Source organism: Cricetulus griseus, chromosome 2 (assembly GCF_003668045.3).
Source record: "Cricetulus griseus strain 17A/GY chromosome 2, alternate assembly CriGri-PICRH-1.0, whole genome shotgun sequence".
NCBI lineage: Eukaryota > Metazoa > Chordata > Mammalia > Rodentia > Cricetidae > Cricetulus > Cricetulus griseus.
In genome coordinates, this window is record NC_048595.1 from 85,360,421 (window position 1) to 85,372,738 (window position 12,318).

At 40.5% G+C, this 12,318-nt stretch overlaps 1 protein-coding gene across 12 annotated transcripts in view; it reads left to right on the plus strand.

Moving 5' to 3' along the window:
- Nucleotides 1-12,318, plus strand: part of Lpar1 (lysophosphatidic acid receptor 1) — a 130,882-nt gene that overhangs the window by 62,220 nt on the left and 56,344 nt on the right. For 11 of the 12 annotated variants that reach the window (XM_027403025.2, XM_027403026.2, XM_027403023.2 and 8 more), the window contains one exon: nt 10,791-11,538. In XM_027403025.2, the coding sequence (XP_027258826.1) occupies nt 10,791-11,538 (748 nt within the window). Of the gene's footprint in view, nt 1-5,147; nt 5,172-10,790; nt 11,539-12,318 lie in introns of those variants that run through there. The other variant, XM_035439869.1, reaches the window with a different exon arrangement.

Here is a 12,318-nt window from a genome sequence, read left to right on the forward strand (position 1 = left end):
TATGATCTGCATTTGTCTCATGCCAGAAGACCCATCAGACTAAAGCAAGTTAGATAAACACTCTATGGAAAACTCCCATGTAATGCCAGGAATAAATGCATGTGGAGATAAACACTGAGCCTCCTGACTTATTCCATCTTGATCCGTGGTTCGATTAGAAGTTAAATTTCTTCTTATATTGCTGTTTAAATTCATGTATGCCCCTTCTGTGTTTATAAACTCAGCAAGCTTGAGAGGGTATCTTATTTTGGAATCTGAGAGTTCATTTTCAATTTTTCTTTCCTAAGATAAAATCACATGGGTGGCGTTGGAGAGCCTGGGGTAAACCACAAAAGATACCTATGGAGTTTGTTTATTTGTCTTTCTAATGTGTCCTTTTAATTGGTTCGGTCTGTGTTGGTTAGTGAAGCTGCTTCTTTGTCCTTAAAGAGCATGTGGATTTCTCTTTGGCACCCACCCTGGTGTGTGTTAGTTTTACACTCTTAAGTTCTCCTGATACTCCAACTTTTGTTGCAGAGTCAGCATATATGTGAAAGTGTCAGGATGTCCCATTTTTACCATAATTATAGGGTCCAGGGGTTGCCATCTTTTGAGCTCTGAACCTTGCTGTAACAAGACTGTCATTAAAGAAATCAGCCTGAATTTTCTAGGTGATGACCCTGCCACACTATAGTTGCAGAGTGTCACTTAAATACTGCCCTGAGGTAAAATCACAGTTGTACGCAGGCTGATGCTGCCAAGAAGGGAAAGGTGTGTTTCTTTTAAGTGCTTCTTAGTGTGGGCTGGGGCTGTGGTGCAGATTAATTTCTGAAGCCTGGGTTGGCCATGGAGCGACTTTCAAGGATGCATTCAGCCTGTAGCAGAGCTATGAAGTAGTAGAGCTATGGGGGTGCGTGGTTGTGGATGAATAAGAGTTGTGTGACTTCACAGTCAGAATGTCCGGAGGCTCATCTCTATACACTAACTTTAGAAAAGCTGCACCAGCCAGCAAAAGGAGATTTTGGGGTCTAGGTGCAGGCCCAGATTGAAGATTGTTCACTGGATTCACGCATGAGCCCCAGCTCTGAGCACTTTGCTTCCGAACTTTGCTTAGCACTCACTACACTTAACTATGGTTGGCAAGGCAATAAAGCCATCTGGCAAAAGTTATTAGAGGAGTGGACCCAGGAGAATTGCAGCTCCATGGTTTAGTGGCAAAGTCATAGTGTAGAGATGAGGTGGTCACTTGATCCCACCTCTGAGAAACATGTTCATATGGGGGGACTCCATATGGAGTCACCTACTATATTACACTTTCATGAGTAGCTTGGAGCCCTGGGACACCACTGGGCCTGCATGTGCCAATTCACCAACCCCCGCCCCTCCAACAGTGGAGAAGAAGGTAAAGCAGGCAACGAGAGTGTGTGCCACTAACATGAGGATTATAGTCAGCAGATACATCGGTCAGCATACATTTAATTAGAATTTAAAAACAACTTTTTGTAAGACAGAATTTCACACCACAGCCTTGAACTTGTGGTAATTTACTTAACCCTCTTCTCTTTCTTTCTTTCTTTCTTTCTTTCTTTCTTTCTTTCTTTCTTTCTTTCTTTCTTTCTTTTTTTCTTTCTTTCTTTCTTCCTCCCTCCCTCCCTCCCTCCCTCCCTCCCTCCCTCCCTCCTCCTCCCTCCCTCCTTCCTTTCTTTCTTTCTTTCTTTCTTTCTTTCTTTCTTTGATACAGGGTTTCTCTGTATAATAGCTCTGACTGTTCTGGAACTCACTTTGTAGATCAGGCTGTTCCTGAACTCACAGAGATTTGCCTGCCTCTGCCTCCCAAGTGCTGGGATTAAAGGTATGAGCCACCACTGCCCAGCTTTACTCCATCCTCTTTTGTGCTGGGATAACAGATACCTAGCTTAGTTGAAATTTTTCATTCTTTTAAAAAAATTACATTTTGGCTTCAGTGGTGATGAATGCCTTTAATCGCAGCACTCAGGAGGCAGAGGCAGACGCAGGCAGATCTCTGTGATTTCAAGGCTAGTTCAGTGTATCTACATACAGTGTTTCAGGCCAGCCAGGGCTACACAGTGAGACCTTGTCTTAAAAACAACTAAAAAATATGTCACTTTATGTAATCTTTTAGTGCTGTGTGTGTATGTGTGTGTGTGTGTGTGTGTGTGTGTGTGTGTGTGTGTGTGTGTGTGTATTATGCATTCATGCATGCACATGCCATGGCACATATGTGGAGTTCAGAGGACAATTTGATAGAGTTCATCATCTCCATCCACTTGGTGGGACCTAGGGATTGAACTCAGGTAGCCAGGCTTGGCTACAGGCCCCACTGTCTGCTGAACCAGCTCACCAGCCCCAGAATTCTTACAAGTATTTTTCAGTTCTTTTCTCTTAAGTTTATTTACATTTTCTCTTGATATGTAAAATAGAAAAAACTGCCTTTTATTGAATATTGTATCACAATTCTTAGTCTACTCATAACAAAAGCAGTTTCCCAGAACAGTTTTTACACTAAGGGAACAATGAGAGAAAGTAGGAGATGATGGTAAAAGCTAGAAGAAATAAGCATTTGCTGCTTTTGTTTTAACTGAAACAGAACAAGTTGTAAGTATAATATGCTGCAGAAAGCTTACTGCACATTGAACATGTACGTTTGGCCTTTCCGTTCAGTAACGACTGCATTTCAGACATTGTGGTCTATGGAGGCTCATTCCCTGTGGGCTTTGATTTATGTGTCAGCAGAACAGATGTCATAGAAACAAGTAACTGATATCCAGCCTTAAAGCAAAGTGGGTTTAGGTTGAGTGTGGTGGTGCAGCCTTTAATCTCATGACTCAGTTGGCAGAGGCAGGTGGATCTCTCTGTGGGGCTGGGGTAGCCAGCCTGGTCTGCATAAGGAGTTGCAGGCTAGCCAGAATTGCATAGCCAGTCCCCAACTCCCCACCTCAATAAAGGTGACTTTTTCCTCTCCAGTTTTTGGATGAAGGAATTATACTCTCTTCTCTTCATGCATGCATGTACTGGTGGAGGTCAGAAGTTGATGCTAGGTGTCCTCAATTGTCGTCCACCTTAATTTTAGAGTAGCTGACTAGCAAGCCCCCAGGGCTCTTTCTGTCTGCTTCCCCAGCACTGGAATTACACGTGCACTCCACATGGTGTTTGCTGGCCGTCTGAACGTAGGTCCTCATGCTTCTGTGGCAAGCACTTTACAGCCTTAGCCATGATGTCCCCACCCCACCTCTCTCTCTCTCTCTCTCTCTCTCTCTCTCTCTCTCTCTCTCTCTTCCTTCCTTTCTTTCTTTTTCAGGAAATTGCGCTTCTTTTTTATTTTTTTTATTTGAATTACAAACAAGATTGAATTACATGACAATCCCAGCACCTCTTTCTTTCAATGACGTAGATTGAGTTATCTTTTAGATGAATTATGTTAAACAATGATGTAATGTTCAGGAATGTATCTACTACTGTGCTTTGTAAAATGTTAACACTTGATTAAATTTCTAATTCTGTCATGTTTTAATAAAAAAGGAAATGAATATTTATCAGCAAGATTATTGAAGTCCTTTGTACTCCTTTCCCAGTGCTGTCAATTTCTTCATTCAGATCAGAAATTGATGTTTATTATTTTCTCTGCATGTATTTGGAGGCATACATTTCTGTGAGGAAAATATGAATACTTATAATCAATTTCTATAATTTTTAATGTAAGAGTGATGTGCCACATGTTTACTTGTACAAGTTGTTTGCATGGTTAGTGTATGTGAACTGGCTTTATTTAATTTCTTTTTAGTATAACTTCTTGGCTATATTGCAGTTTATTCCTTCTCTGGTGGTTCAGTATTTATGTTGCTTCTTTACTTTAAATTATACAATATTGACTCTCCTCAGGCACATTTGTGATTACCCCTCAGAGTCCAGTGTCTGAATATGTGAATTTGAATCATTTTGGTGAAATGAGTTTCCATTCTCTAGCATCATATGACTGTTCTCACTGGCTGTGACATTTTCAGACATGTTAATTTTTCTGTGATGGAGACAGCCAGACCTCTGTAGGTGCTGCTCAGCCTTCTCTGGTTCCTCGTGAGGAGAATTTTCATGTGGCTGTTGGCTGTTATGGTCTTCTGGGAATTGTCTATCCATGTCTTTGCCCATGTTTTTTTCTGTTAGATCATTTTGTTTTTCTTTTTGATTGGTAAGAAATCTCTACTCCTTACTGTCAAGAGAATCTTATATATCCAACTTGTCAAACTTCAAACAAGCATTCCTCCCAATTTATTATATGGATTTTTAACAGTACTGAATTCTTAAATCTTTTTTATTAAATTTTGTCAGTGTTTTGGTTTCATTCAGAAAAGTCTTCCTGATGTTCACAGGCTATAAATACATTTTTAAATTTTCTTTCAAAATTTTCAGAGACTACTATATATTATATATATATAATAACATATATAACATATAAAATATATATAATAAGTACAGCACAGTAATATATAATATAGTAAAATTAATATGTATCAGTCTCCTTGGCCAGTTCCAGTGACTTTTCATGCATGCCTGTGCTAACCTTGAACTTATATATTCCACCTCAGCCTCCTGAGTACTGGGCTTATAGGTCCATGCCACCATTTCTAGTTGGGCAAGTCCTTATTCCTCTAATTGTTTTTCCCAGTGTGAAGTCACCTGTACTGTGTGTGAACTGATATTTTCTTCTGATCCATTATTTTACTAATATGGAGATGTTAAGACTTCTAGCACTATTAGTGGGTCTTAGTTCAAACTCACTACCTCAGGCAAAGCTGTTGCTGCTTCTAGGTAGTGTTTGAAACCTTGTCCTCATTGACCATGATAATCTGCTGTGGGTGTAGCCCATTAACTTTGGTTTGCAGTTCTTAATTGGCTCAGAGAAACATCTAAAAGACTTGCTATATTTAATCCTGCAAGTCTTTGGTATTTTTAGAGGCTTTTATCATTCCTCCTCTTAGGGACAACTCAGAATTCTCTGGAAATCTGCCAGTGTGATGAAGTTCCCCTTTCTTCGCCTGGCAGAGAAGAGCCTTCATGAGAAGACACTCGTGACATATTCTCACTGACTCAGTTTGCTACTGTCTACGGGTTCTTTACACATGTAAACATCACATTATCCTGCACCTTGATTTATAAGAGGAACCACACTATTTTAGGTGAATATTTTGCATATTCTTCAGCGTTCTAAGGACCTAGAGTTAAGCGGTCTTGTAGTTCGTGTCGGTATTGTTTTGTGGTCATGAAAATCATGCCATTTTTCTTGTTTTTAATTTAAAGCTCTAAGAAGGATGGGCATTATTTTCCTGGTGGTAAACATAATAACATTTGAATTTGCCTCTTTTTGTAATAGGGAAAAGAGTGTAGATGGTTTGGTTGTTTTAGATTTTATAACTGGAAATGAAAAGGTCATAGAGATCTTTTATGCTTCCATTTCAAAATGAGAGAGAACTAGGACTCAGAGCCATTACCTACCTTATTGAACACGTTAGCTGGTGTGTATTAGAAGCTGGATGAGCCTGCCCAGAGAAGCACATAAATTTGCACATTCCATTGCATTAATAGAAATGGGACCATGTGATCCGAGGAGATGGAGACAGGTGACTCCTCAGAGCCTATGGGCTAGCCAGCCTAGTCTATTCAGCCACACCCAGGCCACTGAGAGATCCTGTCTTAATAGCCAAGGTGGATGAAAAACAATACCCAAGGTTGACATCTGGCTTCCACATGCATGTACACACGTGTGCATGTGCTCTGGCACACACAGGTCTGTGTGCACATACATATGCATGCACAGAAGTGGAAAGCAAGTTGACTTCATCTATATGATATTGCTTGTTGTCACCAAGCATAGATTAAGATGCCCTTAAAGCATATCAGTGGAGTACATATTTGCATTCTTATTGATTCCCTACTAAACCACACAGGCCTAATTAGTATTTTGTGTACTTTATGCCAGGTGTTTGTTTTTCTTCTTGATTGTAATGAGTGTGTAATCGACTTGTGGGAGATTAAAAGGCATGTCAAATGGACAGGAAGTGGTCTCAGCAGGCACACAGGTGTACCATTTTGGTGCCCTTTGAAGGCATAGTGTTATGCTGTATCCACGCCTGACATTCCATAAATGCCTGGGAAGGTGGAGATGAGAGAGTGAAGGACAAAGAGACCTCTGACAGCTCCATAACAACACCATTTAGAGTTCAGGCTTGGTGGGCGGTTGTGACTTTGAAGATCACAGATAGGATAAGGAAATTTCCAAGATGAACATCTGCTTTGCAGAGTAGCCAGTGAGGTCCCACCACCACCCCACGCTTCACTTCCGGGATACAATGTGGGCGGAAGGGCATGAATGCAGACTTTCTGCCACCAAGGGACATTTTATCGGATCTGCATATTTATTCTCTCTTCTGGACAACATTCGGCAGTTTCTTACTCTACAAGGATTTCTAGTTGTAATGATTTAGACTGTAGCTTTCATTTAAAAGTATTTTCTGAATTTTGCCTGAGCACATATTGATATTGTCCCTATGATTCCAAATATTGGTAAATATTGGTTTCTTTTCTCAAAGAAGAAGGAAACCACTTTTGATCTTATGTAGATACATTGGGGGAATTTTAGTCTTCATCTTATTGCCCTCTCCTTCAGTACAACCAGCTGGAGACCAAATGCTCACATATTTTCTTCAGCAGTGTAGAAAGTGACCTTACTTCAGTAATTACCCAAATTGATTGTGTTTGCCTCCTCACATTTGGATAATTTTTGTAGATTGTCACAATAGTATTTTTCTTCCTCCTCTTCTTTCCCTTATATGATTGTTACTTGAATAATAAGAGTAAACAAACAGGCATTTACATTCCATCCCCCCAGCTCATGTCCTCTTTGGTACAATGATAGATTTATGTCAATATTATTAACTTATATCTTATGTAATTGGTTTCAAGAGTTATTTTTATGTTTAGGTTTATGACCATTTGAAAACAGTTGTATGTCTTAAGAGTTTTTGCACCAAGAATTTTGGTTCTGTGTGTGTGTGTGTGTGTGTGTGTGTGTGTGTGTGTGTGTGTGTGTGTGCCTGCGTACATGAGCATGTGTGTGCATGCAAGCATTTGTGTTTATTAGTTACTTTTCTTGTCATTTTGGTAGAAACAACTTAAAGAAGGAAGGGTTAACAGTTCAGAGGTCATAGTTCATTATGACTGAAAAGGCAAGTTGGCAGGATCATGAGGTGGCCAGTCACATAAAGAAGCACAGAGCTCAGGCTTAAAGCTTACCAGGCCTTTAACTCCCTGGCCTCTCATGTCCAAGAGATTCTATGACCTTTCAAAATAGCACTGCCCACTGAAGACCAAGTATCCAAACCCATGAGCCTGTGGGGAGGTTTCCTGTGAGGACATCTACACATCTACACTGTGGAATTCAAGAGTCCTGAAGGTTTTCCCTATATAGCAAGGTTTTTCATACATTGGGTTTTGTCCTAAAGCAGTGGTTCTCAACCTTCCTAATACTACAACCCTTTAATACAATTCTTTGTGTTGTAGAGACCCCCAACCATAAAATTATTTGTGGCTGGGCATTGGTGCACACCTTTAATCCCAGCACTCGGGAGGCAGAGGCAGGCGGATCTCTGTGAGTTCCAGGCCATCCTGGTCTCCAGAGCGAGTGCCAGGATAGGCTCCAAAGCTACACAGAAAAACTCTGTCTCGAAAAACCAAAAAAAGAAAAAAAATCATAATTATAATTTTGTTACTGTTATAAAATGTAATGTAAAAATCTGGTATTCAGGATATCTGTATAACCCCTATGAAAGGGTCATTTTGATCTCTAAAGGGGTCAAGACCCACAGGTTGAGAACCTCTGTTCTAAAGGTGGAGAGAATAACCACAGTGTTGAGCTTGCTTTTTCTTTGTTTTTCCTTTATGCTTCTAGAACCTTTTTTATCTTAAGATTCCAAAATCTCATCAACCTATAGGAAAAATTTGAACTGATTTTAACTTTGTTTTGTAATTCACATACACATAAATTGCTAATGAATGTGTCTTCTTAAGAAGTAGCTTTTCCTTGTGTGGGGCTCTGCCTCTCCAGCTCCACCCCAGTCTTTGGGTCTTTGGAATAACTAGGTGATCATTTTCAGTCATGCCTCCATCACCTTCTTGTTGTCTCTGACCCTCTCATCTGAATGCTGAGTAAATATGTCACGACTTTTATTTTATTTAGCATTTCTATTCTCTAGGAATTTTATATTTCTTTTTTGTTTGTTTGGTTTTGGCTTTTGGTTTTTAGACAGGGCTTTTCTGTGTAGCTCTGGTTGTCCTGGAACTCACTCTGTAGACTAGGCTGGCCTGGAACTCATAGAGATCTGCCTGTCTCTGCTTCCCATGTGCTGGGATTAAAGGTGTGCAACACCACTGCCCAGCTCTACTTCATTTTTTTTTTTTATTTAGAAATTATTTTTCACTGTGTTCTGTCTGATAGGTACTATCTTGGCTTCCAAAGACAGCCATTACTTAACCCACAGGACCTCTGAATAAGTGACCTTAGTTGGCAGAAGGAATTTTCCAGACATGATTTTAAGAGATCTGAAATGAAGAGATGATCTTAGATTCAGGCTTCTTAAAATTCTCTACGCACCACCCCTTTCTACCTGAGAAATGTTCACAAATGTCTGGGCATGTCTTTGAGGGATTTTCTAGATTTAGTTAATAAGGTAGGAACATCTACCCTAACTGTGGGGGTGCCATTTCATAGGCTCCTGTGGGGACACCCTTCCATAGGCTGGAGTCCTGGGGGGGAATACAAAGGGGAAAGCCAGCCGAATTTCTTCACTGCTGCCTCCTGAGTGTGGATTCAGTTGATGCTTCACACTCTGCTGGCCGGACTCCCTGATACAGTGGACCATACCTTCACACCATGAGCCAAGAATCCTTAACTTACTTTTGCAGGATATTTTGTCACAGTAACAAGAGAAATACTTAGCACAGTATCTGTGTCGTTAACATAATCAGAAAATTCTGAATTCTGGTCACCTTGATGTCTTTGAGAAGAGATTATGTTCCTGTGTTCACAGTAAAGGGACTAAATCAACTACTATGGAACCCGAGTTGGATGAAAGAGAAAATGGAAAATAGGGAGGGTAATCCAGTGTGTGGGGGGGAATAGGAGGATCAGGAAATTGGATACATTCAAAAGATAGAGGTACTAGCGTCACAGGAAAAGAACTGAAAAAGGAGAAATTATGATGAGTAATTAGAATGTCTCAAGTATTTCCAAAAGCAGGCAGTTCTGGGTGGTTGGAAAAGCCTTGTAGGTGTGATCATGGGTGTGGCCAATTGGGAATGTAAGGGAATAGGTCACTAGAGAGGAAGTCAAGGAAATGACAGGCCAGAAAAGTCAATGAATTGCCTAGAACAAGGGCAAGATTTGGGGAGGAATGGAACACTAAAGGCCAAGTTCTCTGATTTGTAGTGAGGGAAACACTGTGGACTGTGCAGAAGAGGCTAAGAGCTGTAGGATAAGGTCCTCACTCTTCTCCTGGAATGTGGACCTGCTTGTGCAGGCCTGTGATTCCAGTTAAAAGCCCTAGATCCAGTCTCCAGTCCACACACACACACACACACACACACACACACACACACACACACACTATCATATTTGCTTAGTGATTAAAGAATCACAAGAGAAGAGGAAGAAGAATGTGTAATGTCTTCAGGGAATGATTTCTAATTCTAGAAGTTTCCAATGAACTGAAGGTCTCAGGAAGAGAGATTTTTATTTCCCTTTTTCTACTTAGTATGCATACCCACCCATTGTATTCTTCATTTTCTTTTGTTTCCTAACTTTGCTATTTGCTGATGACCTGTATTCTGTTTAAACCACCTCAAACCCTTCTGGACTGACGTTTGAGTATAAGTAGTAGGCAAATATAGTCCAACTGTTTTTGATTAAAAGAAAAGAAAGCATAAACAAATGCCCCACAGAGCAGCATTACTCTATGTTGGAAGGCATACATGTCCTCTAAGCTAATTATATTTTTCTTCTACGGACCAGTGTCAGGTATCCACTGCTTACATTAAGCCTTCCAAGGGGGAAGAAAGTTCTCAAGAGTTGCAGATTGGTAGTTGGATGCTATTCTGGGATTGAAGAGTCCTGGGGGTGGGTTGTGCTAACCACAGGAATGTTGAACAGTACATGCTGGCTTTGACTAGAGAATCTTTGATGCATAGTATGACCTTTGAAAATGTTGGGCCTGATGATCCTTCTGGGAGCTTGTGTTACAAAATGTCTGTCACAGGTCAAAAATACTGTGTGAGGTGAGAAATGAAGACTAATTGGCCAACAATACCATATCCAGAAACTACCTCTGTTTACTAAATTACAAAGCAGAGTAGATTTCAATAGGATAAACACTTCAGTTGCAAAGCTCTGCAAGATTTTTTGGCTGTATTGGGTATTTTAAGGAAAGTGTGTGTGTGTGTGTGTGTGTGTGTGTGTGTGTGTGTGTGTGTGTGCGTGTGTGTGTGTGTGTAATGTGGTTTTTCTTGTAGACTTCAATGACATAGAACCACCAAGCAGAGAGTCCATTTATTTGTCTCACTGTCTTTAATCTTGAGTACTAAGTGACCAGTGTGGCTGTTGGACATTATTCTGGGTCAGATTCTCAAATTCTTTGCTGTTATTTTATTTTTTCATTTGCAAATGTTATAGGAGTCTTGTGTTGTCTGTCCATTTTTAAAATTGGATCTGTGGTTTCTTTTATTCATTCACTCATCTTCTTTCTCAGTTCACAGCCATGAACGAACCCCAGTGCTTCTACAACGAGTCTATCGCCTTCTTTTATAACCGGAGTGGGAAATACCTTGCCACAGAATGGAACACAGTGAGCAAGCTGGTGATGGGACTGGGGATCACTGTCTGTGTGTTTATCATGCTGGCCAACCTACTGGTCATGGTGGCAATCTACGTCAACCGCCGCTTCCATTTTCCTATTTATTACTTGATGGCCAATCTGGCTGCAGCAGACTTCTTTGCTGGATTGGCCTACTTCTACCTGATGTTCAACACAGGACCCAATACTCGGAGACTGACTGTTAGCACATGGCTCCTCCGGCAGGGCCTCATCGACACCAGCCTGACGGCCTCTGTCGCCAATCTGTTGGCTATTGCCATTGAGAGGCACATCACCGTTTTCCGAATGCAGCTCCATACACGAATGAGCAACAGGCGTGTGGTGGTGGTGATTGTAGTCATCTGGACTATGGCCATTGTGATGGGTGCCATACCCAGTGTGGGCTGGAACTGTATCTGTGATATTGATCATTGCTCCAACATGGCACCCCTCTATAGTGACTCCTACTTAGTCTTCTGGGCCATTTTCAACCTGGTGACCTTTGTGGTCATGGTGGTTCTCTATGCTCACATCTTTGGCTATGTCCGCCAGAGGACTATGAGAATGTCCCGGCATAGTTCTGGACCCAGGAGGAATCGGGACACCATGATGAGCCTTCTGAAGACTGTGGTCATTGTGCTTGGTGAGTTCTGTCTTGACTGTTGTCTCCTTTATAGATTCCCAGTGTTGTCATGTAGCCACACTAATTTATGATAATGTAAAAAAAGAGTGTGAATATTTACCAGGTATATATGCAGCATTATGCAAGAACAGGGAAATTTCATTTTGAATGTCTATGGCAATGTCAGAGTACCAGTCATTTTTACAGTTATAGAATTGGCTAAGTACTGGTCTCAGTGCTATAGTGTAAATAATGAAATGAAAGATATCATAGAAGATTTTCCCTCCCTAGAATTGAGAATACTATAACATTCAAGTCCTCTCACCACCAAAATCAAGGCAAATAAAAGCCTCACAATAACTGGTTTTATTTAACTTTAAAAAAGATTTTATTAGAGTCCACACCATAAGACTTTTACCCTGAACATTGTTTCACAGATGTTCAAATATATGGTGCTTTATATGATATGAACATCCTTTATGCTTTCCTACATAGTTATTTATTACTCTAAGTCTACATGCTATAATTATTTATTTTATTTTATTTTTGAGAATTTGATCTATGCATACAATGAAATAAGATTATATGTATCCCTACTTCCTCCTCCAGTTCTTCCTATGTCTCCCCAACATGCCCCTCCCAACTTCATGTCTTTGATTTTGTTGTTCATTTATTTTAAATTTTTTTGACAACCTACTAATTTCAGTGTGCATGGATGTGGGAAAACTACCAGTATTCACTGCCTCCATATACAACGATTCTTTGTCCTCTGACAAGGCTCCATGAACAATAGCTCCTCAG